The sequence below is a fragment of the Caretta caretta genome, chromosome 1 (assembly GCF_965140235.1).
Source record: "Caretta caretta isolate rCarCar2 chromosome 1, rCarCar1.hap1, whole genome shotgun sequence".
Taxonomy (NCBI): Eukaryota; Metazoa; Chordata; order Testudines; family Cheloniidae; genus Caretta; species Caretta caretta.
Genome location: NC_134206.1, coordinates 115,302,399 through 115,320,094, shown reverse-complemented (window position 1 = coordinate 115,320,094; position 17,696 = coordinate 115,302,399). Strand labels below are relative to the sequence as shown.

Sequence of the window (17,696 nt, the reverse complement as noted above, 5' to 3'; positions counted from 1 at the left end):
CTCCATTACAATACCTAGCTGTTATATAACACTTTTCATCTCTGGCTCCATAAGGCTTTCACTTCTAGCTCCAACAGATACCCAAAAGCAGTGTGTACCCCAACTTCACCAAACTGGCTCTCTAAGACAAAACCTTAATATTGACTTCTTATGCTTTTATATCAATAGCAGACCGATACATCTAATTGTGATACATTCCATGCATTTGAAGAGTTATTCTGCCTTTGCACTGTTAAGGTCACTTAAGACTGTGCTGCCTCTTCCTAGCTAACCATCTTTCTCCTGGGCCCCAGAGGTATTTGGTAATCTCTCTTGTTGCCCCAAAAGTGATTGATAGCTCTCACACTGCACCAGATTTGTCATCAAATGGAAATCTGATGGGTTTAAGGATTCAGTATTTTCCACTGTGACCAAGAAATTATAAAAAGATCTAGAAAGAAACACTGATGCTTAATTAATACTTGAGCAATCAACACATGACCAGCATCAATGTCCCCTGAGTGTTTTACATTCTTGCAAAAGGAATGCAAGAAAAAAAAGACAATCCAGTGGGAAAATGGCCAAAAGAAGCAATTTCTGACCTTACTGTTCTCTTTGTATCAATCCACTTTTCAATAAACCACCACAAAAAATTCAAATAATGCTCAAAATTTATATTTTACGTATTGTTTTTTGCTATTTCAATGAAATTACTACTAAACAAAGGTTTAAAGCTCCTGCTAAAACTACACTCTCTAACACAACCTTAGCTAGGGAGCAGCTACCACTGCACCATAGTATTAGCTTTCTTTTAATTTTATAGTTACAGACTTTCTCCAACCACCCAATCACTAAACATTGCCTGGTTTCTTATAGATGCCCCCATCAGAGATGATTCAGTGATTTTAGGTAGAGAAGCTAGTAGCGTTACTATTAGGCCAGGAAACCTGTTCTATGCATAAAGCACAAGATGTTTGCTTAAGAAGCAGATAAACAGAAGATTGAGACCATTGCCATCGACAGAGTGGAGGGGGAGGTGTGATAAAGAGTGCGGACCAGACCTCAGTAGTTCAGGAGTCAAATTAGCAATCAACCTTAACCAAAAGAGCCACTGTAGTGTGAATTCATTGTTTCATTTATTATAGTACTATATATACATACATACACACACACTTTCACAGCAAAATGACCAACTATTATTATTTTATCAACTACAATTATCGACATAGTAAAAGCCTCCTGACTGGTTAAGAATTAAACCACAGTGTTTTAATATCATGTGTTGCAAAGAGCTGCAGGAGACGTATTAAAGAGCCACTTGCAGCTCATGAGCCTAAGTCTGTGTATCGCTGATATATACTGACTGGAGGGATTCCCCCAAGAGGTGGTAGCTAGGTTGATGGAAGTATTCTTCTGACAATCTAGCACTGTCTACACGGGGATTTAGCTCATCTTAACTACAGTGCTTGGGGTGTGGATTTTTCACACCCGACTGACGTCGTTAAAATGACCTAATTTTCTAGCATACATCAGACCTTGGTAAGTAGGGAGAAGAGAGAATTGTGAAGGGCCCTATGGATAAGAAAATGGAGCTTAAGCTTTAGATGGAGGAAGAGTCAGCAGAGAGATTCAAAGGAAGGTATGATATAGTCAGATGATCTTTCGTTGAGTTGCAATTCTAAAGGAACAAAGGAAAAGGATGCAATAGCTTTAAAAGAATATCTACAATAAGCAATGAGAATTTCCTCAACACCACACACACATGATGGAAAATGAAATATCAAAGCAAAGAAAAAATAAGAGTTTTTTGAAAAGTGAGGCTGACACCACCCTGGAGAGATTACAGTCTAGGTGTAACCAATTAAATCTCACATTTGTACCTGCTGCACAAGAGAGACATCTCAAGGCTAGCCACGTCGAGTGAGCATCCTCAAAGGCACAATACCTTTATTTAAGGGGAAATGTCAGACTTCTCCACACCAGCAAAAAGTAAACCTGTTTTTTACAGTACTAGTAAAACATCAACACTGGTCCTCAGGAAGCGAGTTCAATTAGGCTTCAGAAAGCATGAAATCATGGGACAAGGCTAGGCAGTATTCCTTGAGCCTTCACTGACCAGGAATAGGCTACAGTAAGGATCTAATATACCAACTCCAAAGACAGATTGCGGATTAGGAGTTTTCATTTAATGCATGTGTACACAGCACAGAGTCCTGCAAACCTTTACTACCAAACGTAGTGCTTACTACCATGTACAGTCCTATTATATTAAAAAAACAGTAATAGCTTGCAGATTCGGTCATAGGTAGGGCCCTACCAAATTCACAGTCCATTTTGGTCAATTTCACGGTCACAGGATTTTAAAAAAAAATCTTAAATGTCATGATTTCAGCTATTTAAATCTGAAATTTCATTGTGTTGTAACGGTAGGGGTCCTGAGCCAAAAGGGAATGGGGGGGGGGGGGGGGGGGGGGGGGTTTGCAAGTTTATTGTAGAGGGGTTGCGGTACTGAAGGCAGAGCCACCGCCAGCAGCACGGCAGAAGTAAGGATGGCCTGGTATGGCATTGCCACCCTTACTTCTGCCCTGCTGTTGGCGGGGCGCTGCTTTCAGAGATGGGCACCTGGCTAACAGCTTCCGCTCTCTGGCTGCCCAGCTCTGAAGTCAGCGCAGAAGTAAGGGTGGCAATTCCACGACCCCCCTAAATAACCTAGTGACCGCCCCCTTTGGGTCAGGACCCCCAATTTGAGAAATGCTGGTCTCCCCCATAAAAATCTGTATCGTATAGGGTAAAAGCACACAAAAGACCAAATTTCAATGAGGGGTTAGACGGAGAAGACCAGATTTCACAGTCTGAGACATGTTTTTCATGGCCGTGAATTAGGTAGGGCCCTAGTCATAGGACTGCAGTGCTACAAGTATATTACTGTATGTACCATTTAATTGCGGAGGATTCAACATGTTACATGTGCAAGACCTCATAGCAGGATAAAACCTGTTCACAGGTAGATATAACAGTTTGCAAGCCATCATGGAAAGAGCTGCTGTGCTAAAGATAATTATAAAACACACTCATCACCTCAATTGCTACTGCTATCTTCATTTTATAGCTTACAACAGAGATTGGCAACCTTTGGCCCATGAGGGAAAGCCGCTGCTGGGCTGAGATGGTTTATCTGCAGTATCCACAGGTTCGGCCAATCGCAGCTCCCACTGGCTGCGGTTTGCTGCTCCAGTCCAATGGGGTCTGCGGGAAACAGCATGGGCCGGACCACCTCTTCCCGCAGCCCTCATTGGCATAGAACAGTGAACCGCAGCTACTGGGAGCTGCAATTGGCCAAACCTGCGGAAGCTGCAGGTAAACAAACCGTCCCGGCCCGCCAGCAGCTTTCCCTGATGGGCCACATGCTAAAGGTTGCCGATCCCTGGCTTACAAGATAAACTTGTGGAGCAAATCAGACAAGATCCTTTAGATTTATTCTCTTTCTGATCCATAACATGACTGGCTTATGCTATACCATACTGGATCACAGAGGTAAGTTAAAATGTCATTAATGTTTTTACTATGTTTAAGTCACAGCTATATGTTTTAAAATAATGTTAAGAATTTGCTCATTGCAAGGGTTTGAAATATTTTGTATAATGCATTAACACTGGTTTCCTCTGCCACCTTAATATAAAAATGCCAAACAAAACAAAAACAAAATAATAATAAAAAAATCAGACATTAGAGAGCTCCATGCACTACAAATTAAAGGACATTATATAGCTTTTCAGCTTCAAACACTATTTGAACTAAATAAGAAAAGGTTAATGCATATAAAAGTTAATACTGATTAATGAAGAAAAACGCACCCTTAACCATCATCTTTTTCCTTTATAAAAAGGTAAGCTAATAAATTATGTTACAAATACCTCATAAAATTCATCTTTGTTCTCGTGCTAAGTTACTGATTTAATTTGTTTGAAATAAATGATCAACCATGCAAATCTTTCATAGAGGCTATAATTATAGCAACATATTTTCAGTTTTGTTCTGCATTTGTACTCAGCCTGTACGGCAAGCCCACTGAATTTGACAACCAAATACCTGCTTCATATAGGCATAGCACATTGTTTCTGCAACTCTCTTTCCTTCATCGTAGCAGGCCCTAGGTCCTATGGGGTTCACGTGGCCCCAGTAATCTTCATTTTGAGGGTGAACCTCAGGATCTATGGAGAGAAACAACACTTGAATGACTTTCTCTTTCTAGTAACAGGAAGAGGGAATATAACTCATTTTATATAGGGCTCTTTTGATAGAGCTTGTTTTAGTATGTACAGTGTTAAACAATTCTTCTTGAAATTATTTATCTAATTTTTAAATATTAAACTCCAACATCTTTCACTCCAATAGATTCATCGAATAGAATCCCGAAGGTGTAACTATTAAGGACAATCTGAGAATCTATAAAATCCCCAAATTGAGCATATTAAACAGAGCAGCCTCCTCGCTGGATGTGTATCCTCATAAGAGTCATTACTCACAGCAGTCCGAGTTGAACGTTTGTCTGGAAATGAACCTTAAAGATGGAATAACTCTAGACGCAAAAACAAGGTTCTGATCTAAGATCATTTAATAAAGAGCTTATTACAGGTTATTTAGAGTTCTTTGCTAATTTCTACTTAGTTTGTAAAAGGAGCTAAGACATCTTGGAATTTAAAAAAGAGCTGGGGGGAAAAGGAGGCAGAAGGTGGAAATCTAGACATGCCATAAATAATCTGGTTTGGTGAAGGTGCAGGACAGCCCCGCAAACAAAAATGGTGTGTGCGTGCCTTGTTCTTCTCTCAGCTGGATACTCTGGGACCAGCAAGTATCTCTTTTTACAACACTTTGACTAGCATTCCAGCCTGGACGAAAGGTATTCCCGCTCTGGAAGCATCTTTTTCTTTTTTACTGTTACTATTTGTATTGAGTATTAAACACACACTTTAGATTGCCTTCCCCTAGTTTCTTTGGTGACCTGTGAAAAGATACCTATAAATCCCAGAATGTTTAGCACTGCTCAGCAGTAAGAGGTATAACCAAGGAAGAAAAACAGGAATGTTACAGATCACAATTCTTATTCTGATCTTCAAGTACAAATAGATCACAACATTATCATCAGTTGTACCCAGTTCTCTCCAGATTCTTATTACCCCTATCGAGCAGCATGACTGAAAGTGGAAACAATTCCATTTGGATAGGTAATATGCTTGTTTACGTATGCAGAGACTGAAAATTACAGTTCTGTCCAAGACTTATTGCTTTCTGGACGCCACTGTTGAGGATAAAAAAAAGAAAAAAGAGAGAGATCTGCTAGAGCACAGACCCTGAGGCTTTTACTGTCTAATATAAAAGGTCCTAAGAGTTTTACAGACCAATATCCAATTCATTCATTTTAAATAACCAGGAGGTGGAGACCTAGACATGCCATAAAGAATCTGGTTTGGTGAAGGTGAGGAAAAGCCCCACAAACAAAAATGGCGTGTGTGTGCCTTGCTCTTCTCTGAGCCGGATACTCTGAGGTCAGCAAGTGGCACAGAGAGGTTACTTTTTCAGCCAAGATTAATTCAATTTAAAAATGAATGTTAGTAATATTTGAAAGTTAGTGTTCAAATGGCATTAATCATTACTCTCTAGAGCTGGCTGGGAGACAGTGAGATTGAACTGTAGCTCCTCGGAAGAAATCTGGTCAGTTCCAGATTTGCTGTAAGCATTCAAGAAAACCATGTTCTGGGACATCACATACACCAAAAACAAATAGTTCCACTGACAGAGGAGCATCATTTTCTCCCCCTCCCCCATTTGTGGCCTGGATTTCAAGCTTTCCTTTTTTTAAAACTGTTAAGACACTACCAAATAATGGCTTATAATTAGAATGCCTCCTCTGCCAGGAGCTACAGCTTTGTCTTTGTCATGCTACAACTTTTCGATGCTTTTTTATAAAGGACACTGTATAAAAAGAAATTTTGCATTTCATTTATAGTTCCAAACTAAGGTTCTAACGGATTAAAACTGTCCTCTATGGCCCAATCTCATGGGAAATTTAATTTTTTTTCATAACCTCACCGAAGGCAGATACTGATGTCAAATATACTCAGCCATAATTCATAGAGCACATCAAAAGACAATGGTTCACGAATCTTTGTATATTATAGACTAAGGCAGGATTTTCAAAAGTTTCAAAGTGACTTAGGAGAAAATGCCCCATTGAAAGTCAATGAAACTTGTGGTCCTAAGTCATTTCATTACTTTTAAAATTGAGCCCACAGCATGGATTACTTTCTCCTCTCCTCCCTTCTCAAGGTCCAAGCCCAGTTCCACACCATCCCTGCTTCAACAATAGAGCTCGATTTCATAAAGAAAAATTATAATTAGGACAGGATAAAATAGACATGATACAGTTGTTTTTATTACAACACCCATTTTATCTGTGCTGTGTTTTTCTCCTCCCTGGGTTTAAAGTTGCATATATTACCACATTCTTATTGTTATTCTGCTGCCCCACTGCTCTACTTTTTCTAGGCCACTGAGTTTTAGTTCTGTATGTTTCCTGCCACTCTAATTTTTAAGCTGTTGTCAGATTTTATCATGGTTAAATTCATGCCAAATGAAACATGTGACAGTGAAAAGATATCAGATATTTTAGTTGATCAGAAAAGCCTGTGGAAACCCTAAGGTTGTCCTGGACTGTGTTCAAGTTACAGTGCAGCTTTAATTCATGCAGATGCTTCAATACTCTGACAGAAGCAACTCTGCCAATCACCTGGAAGCACCCTGGAGAACAGTTTGAGAACCACTGTAGGAAGTGGAAACAGCTAAAGGGCATTTTCAAGGGGTTTATCCTGCCAAGAACTCAAAAATAATAACTTTTCCATTTAGTTAAACCTACTATATGAAGGCGGTAAAGCCCTTTGCCTGACTGGATTTTATACATAATGAAGTCTGACAATCTGTGTTTCTTTAAGTTGTCCCCTGCAGCAATCAGGTTGCTGGGGAGAGATGCTGCTCCAGAACTGGTATGCTTGGTCTGCCTGTAGCAATGTTCCATCTTCCGGAAGAGATAATATGGTTTCCTGTTCAGTTAGGAAGTGTCTCCTGGCCCAGTGCTTTCCCGCTGTAGGAACTGACCCTGGCATAACAGAAATAGGGAGGCAGGAATGTGGGATGAGACACAGTCATGCCATTTGCAGTGACTGCCTCGTCGTTGGAGGAGTTCTGGCTTGTTATATTTGTGGTGCAGCTGCTGCCTAAAGTTATTTCATCCAAAAAGTAAACATGAGGGGAATAAAAAGAGCACATCTCATTCTTTTTGTCTAGAGGAAGAGGGGAGAAGTTAGGAACTTTTTAATGAAAAGGTCTTTAGAGAGCTCAGCTATTAGCAACATCCTGCTGCTTGCTGTGTTAGTTAGATCAGCTCAGTGTTGAAAATGCCTGTACTAACTGGTAACCCAGCTACACTAATGTTCCATTAATGCTAGTACTCGTGGAGTAGAAGTGGTGTTCACAACACATGGAAATTTTTAGAAAGGTTATCTAGCACCAACAAGGCCAATCATGGTCCCTGATGTTACCAAAGAGCATTTTGCTGCATCTGCACTCGTTAAATAATTCTCAACAAGATTTAAAGAGGGGAAGGCAGGAAGTAGCCAGGGGCTCATTGCTGATAGTGATGTTGTCAGTAGGTCATTCTCCAAGGTAGACAGACCTTTGTATGCCCTTTTAGGGCAGGGCCTGTGGCTTGTTCAGCACTGGACACACCACTGTTGCTGCTTAATCATCATAATAATCCAGATTCCAAACAGTCTGGGGAACAAGAATCAAACCTGCTGCCTGTTTTCCTCCAATTTATTCCCACTATGGCCTCTGGAGTCAAAGAGTTCAACATTTAGAAACTGCCACTAAGACCCCTTTATTACAAAGAATGCTGACATTCTCTTATAGAAAGAAAAGGAGTACTTGTGGCACCTTAGAGACTAACCAATTTATTTGAGCATGAGCTTTCGTGAGCTACAGCTCACTTCATCAGATGTTTACCGTGGAAATTGCAGCAGACTTTATATACACACAGAAATCATGAAACAATACCTCCTCCCACCCCACTGTCCTGCTGGTAATAGCTTATCTAAAGTGATCAACAGGTGGGCCATTTCCAGCACAAATCCAGGTTTTCTCACCCTCCACCCCCCCACACAAATTCACTCTCCTGCTGGTGCTAGCCCATCCAAAGTGACAACTCTTTACATAATCAAGTCGGGCTATTTCCTGCATAGATCTATGATCTATGATCTATGCAGGAAATAGCCCGACTTGATTATGTAAAGAGTTGTCACTTTGGATGGGCTAGCACCAGCAGGAGAGTGAATTTGTGTGGGGGGGTGGAGGGTGAGAAAACCTGGATTTGTGCTGGAAATGGCCCACCTGTTGATCACTTTAGATAAGCTATTACCAGCAGGACAGTGGGGTGGGAGGAGGTATTGTTTCATGATTTCTGTGTGTATATAAAGTCTGCTGCAATTTCCACGGTAAACATCTGATGAAGTGAGCTGTAGCTCACGAAAGCTCATGCTCAAATAAATTGGTTAGTCTCTAAGGTGCCACAAGTACTCCTTTTCTTTTTGCGAATACAGACTAACACGGCTGTTCCTCTGAAACCTGTCATTCTCTTATAGGTCAACTCTTACACACACTACTTAGGGCCTGATTTTCATTTACACTTGGGCTGCTGTATTCCACTCTGGCAGCGTAAAAGGGCCTTAAAGTAAAGATTACCAGCTACATTTTAAACATTAAGATGAAAGCTCTAACAAGTCCAAGTATGACAACTACACAAATACTTGATGCTGCCATGCCCCATCCACAGAAGTTATTATAAATCTTTCTTGATTAGTCACACTATAGATACTCCATCTATGCTCATGTCTTACCTCCATAGACTTCGGAGGTGGAGGCCAGCAGAAGCCGTGCTCCAACACGTTTTGCTAATCCTAAACATTGAGAAAAAGTAAACAGTGAATTTTAGTAAATACAAAAGACTTTCAGTTAAGTTTATTGCTTTATTTAGACCCGACTTTGTCTAAGAAAGACAAGAATTCAGGGCTTCCCTAATCAGTTTCTTTCAGATCTAGCCTCTCTTCTTCCAAGTCTCCAGTACCCACCTTCAAGCTGGAAGGAACACGACTGAGCTTTTCTGCAGCTACTCACATCGCGCACCTGGCTAATTGTCAAATCTTACGTACACTTATTTCATGGATTGAAAGTTACACTGAACTAAAGTGCAGGACTTTTTTCCATAGATCACAAGGTCAGAAGGGACAATCGTGATCATCTAGTCTGACCTCCTGCATAACACAAGGCCATTAATTAATTAATTCCTGTTTGAACTAAAGAATATCTTTTAGGACAACAACCAGTCTTGATTTAAAAACGGTCAGTGATGGAGAATCCACCACAGCCCTCAGTACATTGTTCTAATGGGTAACCACTCTCCTATTAAAAATTTGCTATATTAAGTCTGGGATTGGGGCCAAAAAAATACTGCTAGACTGAAGGAATAGCTACTGTTTTACGGTCTGATATCCTGTAAACCAAAAGGGCTAGAAACATCAATAGGAACCTGGGTGGGAGCTAAGTGGAGCTATGTGGTTTAGGAGAAAAGTGTGTTATATTCCCCATGCAAGTTCATTAGACCTTTGTAGCTCCTCCTGAAACTTAATGCAGTGGGCCTGATTCTGCCCAGCATAAGGGAGGCGGGAGGCTTTGCACTGCTCTGCTGGCACCCTGACCCTCAAGATGGCCGAGCTAGTGATAGAAATTTCTCCCCTGGCTAGGGGGACAATTTGATGGCACAGAACTGCAACAATAGCTTTTAAGTCATCGTCTTCCCTGAACTGTGCCCAGTGCAGCATTTCCTGGTTGGGGAAAAGAAGTGGGGCCAGAGGATCCCCATGTCTCAGCAAACACCCACTACTTCAAAAAATCCCAGGGGTCACTGGCAACCAGTGCAAGCTAAAGCAGTGACAACTGGATCGAGACTAGAATGTAAAGGGATAACAAAAGAGGCTTGAAGCCACTTTGCTGCCTGACTCTTAACTGCACTAAATACAAATTAATATAGCTGAGAATTTGTCCTTGACACTGTATTGAACCTCAGCAGCAGCATAGGACTCTCAGAATTGGCTGGGGGAGAGACCACCACAATGGGAAGTACCAATACTATGGAGCTATTACAATTCTACACACAAACACTCATTATACTGAAATGGAGTCAGCTGTCACTCTGAACACAGGGATGCTCCACAGTCATTGAGACACGACAGCAGACTTTCCCCCCAAGTTGCACTCTGGTTGTGTGCCTGATTTGCATAATTGCTTCATAGATATTACTCAATAACTGGGACATGAATATGGAAATCCTTGTACTCTGGTTGGCTCCTATGCTCAAGATGGCTCCTATGCTGTTTGTAGCTGGCCTCAGCTGAAATACTGAAATGTTCACATGAAGAGGTAAACATCCTAGAAGAAAATGGGGCTTTCAAGGAAAATGAATATTTTTCTTCGATTTTTGACTCATTCCCCCTGCCTCCCGTCCATCGCTGAACTCTTCCTTCTCTTGTGCCGGACAAGCAAGACTCTTTCTTGGTCCTAGAATAGCTGTCAGTATGTGTGTTTACATTAGGAAAATATTAGCTTTTCCTTTCCAATTCTGTTTTTAATCCAACATGAACAAAGATATATAGGAGTTATTCTGAGACAGAGAATGAAGGGCGGAAAAGCATACCTTTTTTACCCTAAAACCACTTTCTTTCAATACTAACGAGAGTTCGGTTTGCAGATTTAACACTCATTAAATACTGAATTTAAAATTTTAGCGTAACAGCAATTAGAACCTTCTTGCTAGCTTGCTAGTAAACAAACTGGGCTAATGAATTCAGTCTCACATGGCACAATAGACACAATGACCTCAGTACAGATGGCTGTGCTCCAGATTCAGCCAGGTACTTAAACATGTGCGTCACTATAAAAATGCAAATAGTCCTTCTGATTTTTCATAATCCACTTTAATAGAACTACTCATGTGCTTATCATTAAGCCTCTGCTTAAGTACCTTGGTGGGCCTTAAAGTTTAAGTGGAACACAATTGTGAGCGCAACAGTTGTTAGCAGTTCTGTGTATTTCAAGCAAAATGAATGAAGTTAGGGGGAAAAAAAAAAGTTTTCAACTCACCCAACATGTTTAATGTCCCAATAGTGTTGGTCTTCAATGTCTTGATAGGATTATACATGTAATTTGGAGGAGAAGCAGGAGATGCTAGATGATAGATCTGGTCCACTGTGAGATAATGGAGAAAAAAAATCCCAGTATAATAAACTAAATGAAAAAGCAGCAGGGCTGCAGGAAGCTACCACTGCAACAAATGCCTTATGATCAAACTCTTCACCTTCCGTATCTGTCTCCTAACTTCAAACCCTAGTTCTTAATACATTGTTCTCTCCAGAGATCATACATGCAAATCCATAGTAAAAACACAGCAAAATAAATTTAGAATTAAACAGATTAAGATTTTGAATCATAGCAACACTGTTAGCACTTGTTAACACGGATATATTGATGCTCCCAGTGTGTTTGCAGAATGCATAGCCTACAAGTAAAACATTTTACTTCTGCCAGCACAGTACAGCCAATGCACAACAGCTGCAGAAGAGCAAGCTGTTCTTTATTCTGCCTCTTATGCCATCAAGTTTTCAAGATAACTTACAGTTTCAGACTGTTTTTGATGATATAACAAACAAAAATAGTAGCTCAACTTTCAGATACTAGGAGGAGCCTTTGGTTTTACTGGTTAGAATAGAAGAAAAAAACCTGTTTTGACTTGTAAACAGTTTAAATTTCATAGTGGTGCATCAATAGTCATTAACATCATGTTTCTATTCTGATAACCACACTGTGAGAAAACTGTCAATGTTTGCCTTTGCTTCATTAGGGTCAAAATTACATTAATCTTCCTTATTGTACCTAGGAAGTCCACTTCACCTGGGACAGTACAATCCTTTATAAACTCCATTTCCAAAACATGTAGCGTTAGTTGTTTCTGGTAAGGTGGGTCAAGAGACTTACACAGATTAGATAAACAGATGCAATCATGCATGCTTCTGCTCATCTTAGGTTTCCTGTTAGTGCCCTGATAGGCTATATGACCAAGGTACTGAATAGTGAAGAGTGAAAGTGATGCAGCTGGATTCCACACAGCCTGTACATATTCATATTTTTTTGGATGGGTATTGGAATCTTTCTGTATCAGAGAAGTCGGTACCTGTTCATTTCAGAAATTGTAAGAGACTAGCCAGCTCAGCAGAGGAAGTATAATAGAAGCACAAGTCAAAGGAATTGAAGGAAACCTATAACTAGTTGTGCAATACAGCAAAATCTGTCATACGTGACCATTCAAGGGACCAACACAGACTGCTTTTTAATAAAGGTAAGTGATTTTCCTACTGAAATGGAACAAGGATACTTTGGGTGATTTCTTAAGACAAGATGTTGCCTAGTAAGGTTACAGGTTTCACTGAGTGAAACAGGAGTTTGAAGACTGGAGCTGATGGAAAAAATGGTTTGTTAGCAATAAAACAAAATGTTGAGCCTTAACTGAAGATGCCTATGAAACCCAACAAGAATGATTCAACGAAATCAGGTGCACAAGCTATTCATAATGTAGCACAGTAACGAAGGGTACGTAGAGAGCAGAAAGAGAGTTTTCTCTTGTCTCTCACCACAGTATGTCCAGAGCACCCTGTATCCTTTTCTCGTTTAAAAAGAGAGACTGTGTACCAGAAGATGCCAAAAATTAAACGGGAAGAGTTCAATTTGGATGAAAAAACAGATCTCTTACACAGATACCTAAGAAAACACTTAAAAGTTATTTATGAAGGGATAAAACAAAGGGTGCCATGTCTTTTTTGCTTCTTCATGATGTGTAAAGCAAAGCTTAATTTTTTAAAAGCCTGCTTGTTTTTAAACCTTAAAATATCAGAAGGATCCAGTCCGGTCCCTGTTTTGCTGATGATCTAGTGGTGTGATGCTATGATGTAAAACTCTCAATCTTTACCTGAAGGTTAAAGATGTTAAAGCTCTAACTACAGGGCTCTTCTTTAAACTGTTTGTTCAGGTGTTTATACTAGACAGGTGATAGCAAAAAATACCACTTCAAAACAAAATGTACTCTTTGCACAGTGAATAAATCTCACTCCCTGCTCATTCAGGTTTAACCTGTAGCTCACGAAAGCTTATGCTCAAATAAATTTGTTAGTCTCTAAGGTGCCTCAAGTACTCCTTTTCTTTTTGTGAATACAGACCAACAAGGCTGCTACTCTGAAACCTGTCATCACTGACTTAGTTCTCCATTGAATCTTCAAGCAAAAATAGGGAAGACAAACACTGATTCTCAATTAAATTAATAAAAAAAGCAGAACACACCTTTCTGGGCATTCTTCATACATCATAAACAACAAAAGATGGAGAACACCCATTTCATTACCCCTTCCCTTCAAAAAGGCAAAGATGCAAACTTTGAGCCAGTTCACAACCCCTTTTCAATCCATAGTACTGCTGTGCCTCACAGGCACCTCACATTGGAAGTCTGACCATAGGCAATGTTTCACAAGAACCAGGGTTCACTCAGTGAAATTAATAGGCAGCAGTTTTGAAACAAACATAAGAAAGTACTTCTTCACACAACACAGTCAACCTGTGGAACACATTGCCAGGGGATGTTGTGAAGGCCAAAAGTAGAACTGTGTTAAAAAAAAAAAAAGTACGTTCATGGAAGATAGGTCCATCAATGGCTATTAGCCAAGATGGTCGGGGATGCAATCCTATGCTTTGCATGTCCCTAAACCTCTGATTGCCAAAAGCTGGTGCTGAACAACAAGGGATGGATCAGTCAATAATTGTCTTGCTCTGTTCATTCCCTCTGAAGCATCAGGCACTGGCCACTGCTGGAAGACAGGCTACTAGACTAGGTGGACCATTGGTATGACTTGGTATGGCAGTTATGTCAAATAACCAACTCAAGCCCAACAATTCTAGTATAGAATTAGCCATTTTACTGCCATATGAATGGATAAAAGGTCTCATTTAAATATAGCTACCAGTTTAAAGAGTATAAGTTGCATAGCTAATCTTGTTCTACCACTGCATGACTGATGTCAAACAAGCTTACAAACTAAACGGCCAGCATATAAAATCTGCTAGCTGAGGTTGAGAGACACAATGTCAAAATGGGGGACAAGGTGAGTGAGGCAGTATCTTTTATTAGACCAACTTCTGTTGGTGAGAGAGACCTGCTTTCGAACTACACAGAGCTCTTCTTAAGACCACAAGCCCTCTAGAAATGGGATACTTTTATTTTTTCCATGACAGCAGCACAAAAGGATGTTCTGATAAGTTCCTCTGGGAGCTACTGTACTATAAATTGTTTATTAATCACATATACAAAATATTAAGGGAAATGTACATTCTTTTATTTCTAACACACAAATCAATTCCAAAAACAACCCTGCAACAAGTTAGTGCATTTCCATGGTGCAGGAAAAAATTCAGAGGGAAAACAGGTATAAGGTTTAAGTTTCACTTACTACTTTAAAACACTGTTAAAAATGATGCATAATTATTTTAAGCCAAATTTAACTAAATCACAATGATTTTGCTGATTTTTTTTTTTTTGTGGCAGACAGGACACAAATTTTAAGAGGATTTGCAAGACCCCTATTATCAGGACTTTAGACACAAACTCCCCTCATTCCTTACAACCCAGAGGCTGGTTTTGTCATTTCATTATAAGAATATTTTGTGATATTTTAGTGAATTATCTGCCACAATGACATTTTTGAAGGCATTTTTGTCATCTAGATAAATGTTGTTACTAAATGATATTCTGTTGGATGACCAATATGTATGTTTCTGAAAAGACCTCGCTGGAATTTCCTATACGTAACAGCTAGTACAAGTTTAACATTATAATGGCACACTGATGTTCAGAACAGTGGACCACTAAGAGTGAACATTCCTTCCTTGGCATGAGTGAATGAAGATATATTTGAGCAGATACTTATCCATAACTGTGATATAAATGCTAACAAGAAAAGTAACCATATGCAAGAATCAAAAAAACTCCTTTCAATTACTCAATCTCATTCCAGATAGAAAACAAGTGCAACAGACGCACACACGGAGATGGATCTGTGAAAGCTACATCTCCTCCATTTTTTAATCCCTTCTTCTCGGATTCTTTTTCTCCAGTTGTTAGCTGCTGCAGCACCACAGGAAAATGTGCACTGGAAGAAGAAACACAGCCCTGAATGGTTTGTCCTATCAACTGCTTAACTTGCCAGAGAAGAGGGAATGTTTCAGCACCTGGGTACAACGTACAGTACTGCTTCTTTTGCAGATGGACACTGACAACATTATGCAAAAGACTTAGCAGGGCCACGGCTAGCAGGTAGGAGGGTGATGGGGTATTTGCCATGGGACAGATGGATGGGAAAGCAGCTAGCTTATCAGGCTCTCTCCCCCGCTCCAAAACACTTAAAGATGAAGACAACTGAACCATTTTGGAAGGGAAAGGGCAAAAGCAATTTGTGGATGCCACCCACATATTGTAATGCAAGAGACCCAACAGGCCTGCAATCTCAGCATCGTAAGACAAGTAAGGCTGCCTCTCTAGCTCCACTTTCCTTCTTTCAAGCACTTCTGTATTTAAACATGTTTCTATCCTTTCCCTCAGATGCTCGTTTTCCATGACTGCAAGCTGGACCTAGACTACAGTCACAGGAGTACATATTACAAATGCAGCAAACACTCTGCATTTGTCATGCTCTTATATGACAAGCTTGACACTGCAGGTCAACGACGCAATATACCAAGCGAAGCTGGTAATTGTGGTACCATAAGCAGATGCAACATTAAAGTGTGTATGCTCATGTATATGCAATCACGGAAGTATCCAAGTAAGAGCGATAAAAGAACAACAGTGAAAGAGCTATCCAAATGAATGGCAGGTGTTTGCCACTGACTCACTCTTAGCAGGTGTGGGAACCTGGCTGGGTACCCTGAACATGAAAGATGGAAGTGGACCACCAGCCAGAAGAAACTAGGGACAGATTGGTCATAAGGCAGGAAATCTAGGCAGTCAACTTTGGGAAAAGGGCTTAGGCTAGAGTTTACATGTTTACTATCTATGGATTACTTTGGGAAATTAATTTTGGTAATTTATGGTGATTATTAAACAAACATTATGAAAACTGAAAGGGCATGTCATTTCAGATGTCCAAGGTTTCTTCACATGCATACAGGAGAGTCTTTTGAAGAATGAAATAAGGATATATGATCAAAAGTTATAAACCTGTCAAGCTGATTTTAAAAATAGCAGCTAAATTTAATGCAAACTTAGACTTCACACAAAAGTTACACCTGATTAACCAAAATCATTTTTCAAATCAATACAAGCCAGGTATAATCAATTTAAGTAAGTTTTTTTGTTTGGTTGGTTTTTTTAAACAGCTGTAGTTGAAACGGTGCAACTTGTGTGTTTAGACAACACCTTTGTTTAAGAACAGCCAAAATACCCCCAAAGCCCAACAGGCCACAAAAAGTGTGAAGTTCTGTAACATCTTTGAAAACAAAAAGGAAATAGTAGTTCAAATCTGATTCTTAAAAGGCCACCTTCTCAACCTGGAAGTTGGTCAATTTAAAAAGTAAGTCAGAAGAAGTTTGAGGTAGCTACAGGTGCCTATATGCCCTTGTCAAGTTAGTAGTTTTAATGATTAAATACTTTCATTTGCCTCTCCTCCTGCTGCAGTGTTAAAGACCCACACAAAGAACAGTGGAACTGATTAAACAGAGCAAACAGTGAAACTGACTACACAAAGTGCTGTCAAAGGCACAATGTGAACAAACAAATCTTTTTCAGTCATTGTGATCTTAAGTGTCATTTGCAACAATAGCAGGTAAAAAAATTCCAGAAGAAAGTTTGTCAACTTAAAAAAAAAAAAAAAAATCAATGTCCCTTTAAAACAAGTGCCCAGCATCAACAATAGCTTTTGTCTTTGATCTTCACAGAAGAACAATAACTAGAGTGAAACTTCAGTTGTGCCAATTTTTAAGAATTACGTATTGAAAAGCCTAGTATTCTAGATTTTAATTAAAACATGAACAAGTGAGGAACATTAAAACCAAATGCCCATATATTATTTAGTCTTCAGTTATGTCTTTAATGCTGAATGAACACAATCAACCTCTCTACTTGGGATGTAGGTCAACTAGATGTTGTGACTTAGAAAAACCTTCCTTGGATGATGGAAGTCTTTGGTAATTAAATGCTATCCACTTTTCCCGCACTTATCACTATGGTATCTGAGTGCCTTCCAAAAAAAGGCAGAGTTGGGAGAGTCTAACAATTTATCTGCAATAACCAATGGCTTGTGTCTTCTGGTCCTGCCTTCAACACATCTCAACATTACAAATACAATAAACATTTTTATATAAATTACAGCCAACAAATATTAAGCAAACACACAGAAACTCCTTGCATCTTAGGTAGATGGGATTCCCCATAAGGCAGCATCTATACTGAGAATTTTAGCAGTTCTCCCACTGCTGGTCTACTACAGAAATCGCTCAGACAGGGGAAGCCCCAGGTT

At 39.7% G+C, this 17,696-nt stretch overlaps 1 protein-coding gene across 3 annotated transcripts in view; it reads right to left on the bottom strand.

Annotated features, from left to right (window-relative positions):
* The window catches only part of UXS1 (UDP-glucuronate decarboxylase 1), a 93,523-nt gene that overhangs the window by 30,285 nt on the left and 45,542 nt on the right, over positions 1–17,696 (bottom strand). For all 3 annotated transcript variants that reach the window (XM_048856822.2, XM_075130224.1, XM_048856811.2), the window contains 3 exons: positions 11,227–11,331; positions 8,928–8,987; positions 4,069–4,190 (listed from right to left, as the gene is read on the bottom strand). In XM_048856822.2, the coding sequence (XP_048712779.2) occupies positions 4,069–4,190; positions 8,928–8,987; positions 11,227–11,331 (287 nt within the window). The remainder of the gene's footprint in view (positions 1–4,068; positions 4,191–8,927; positions 8,988–11,226; positions 11,332–17,696) is intronic.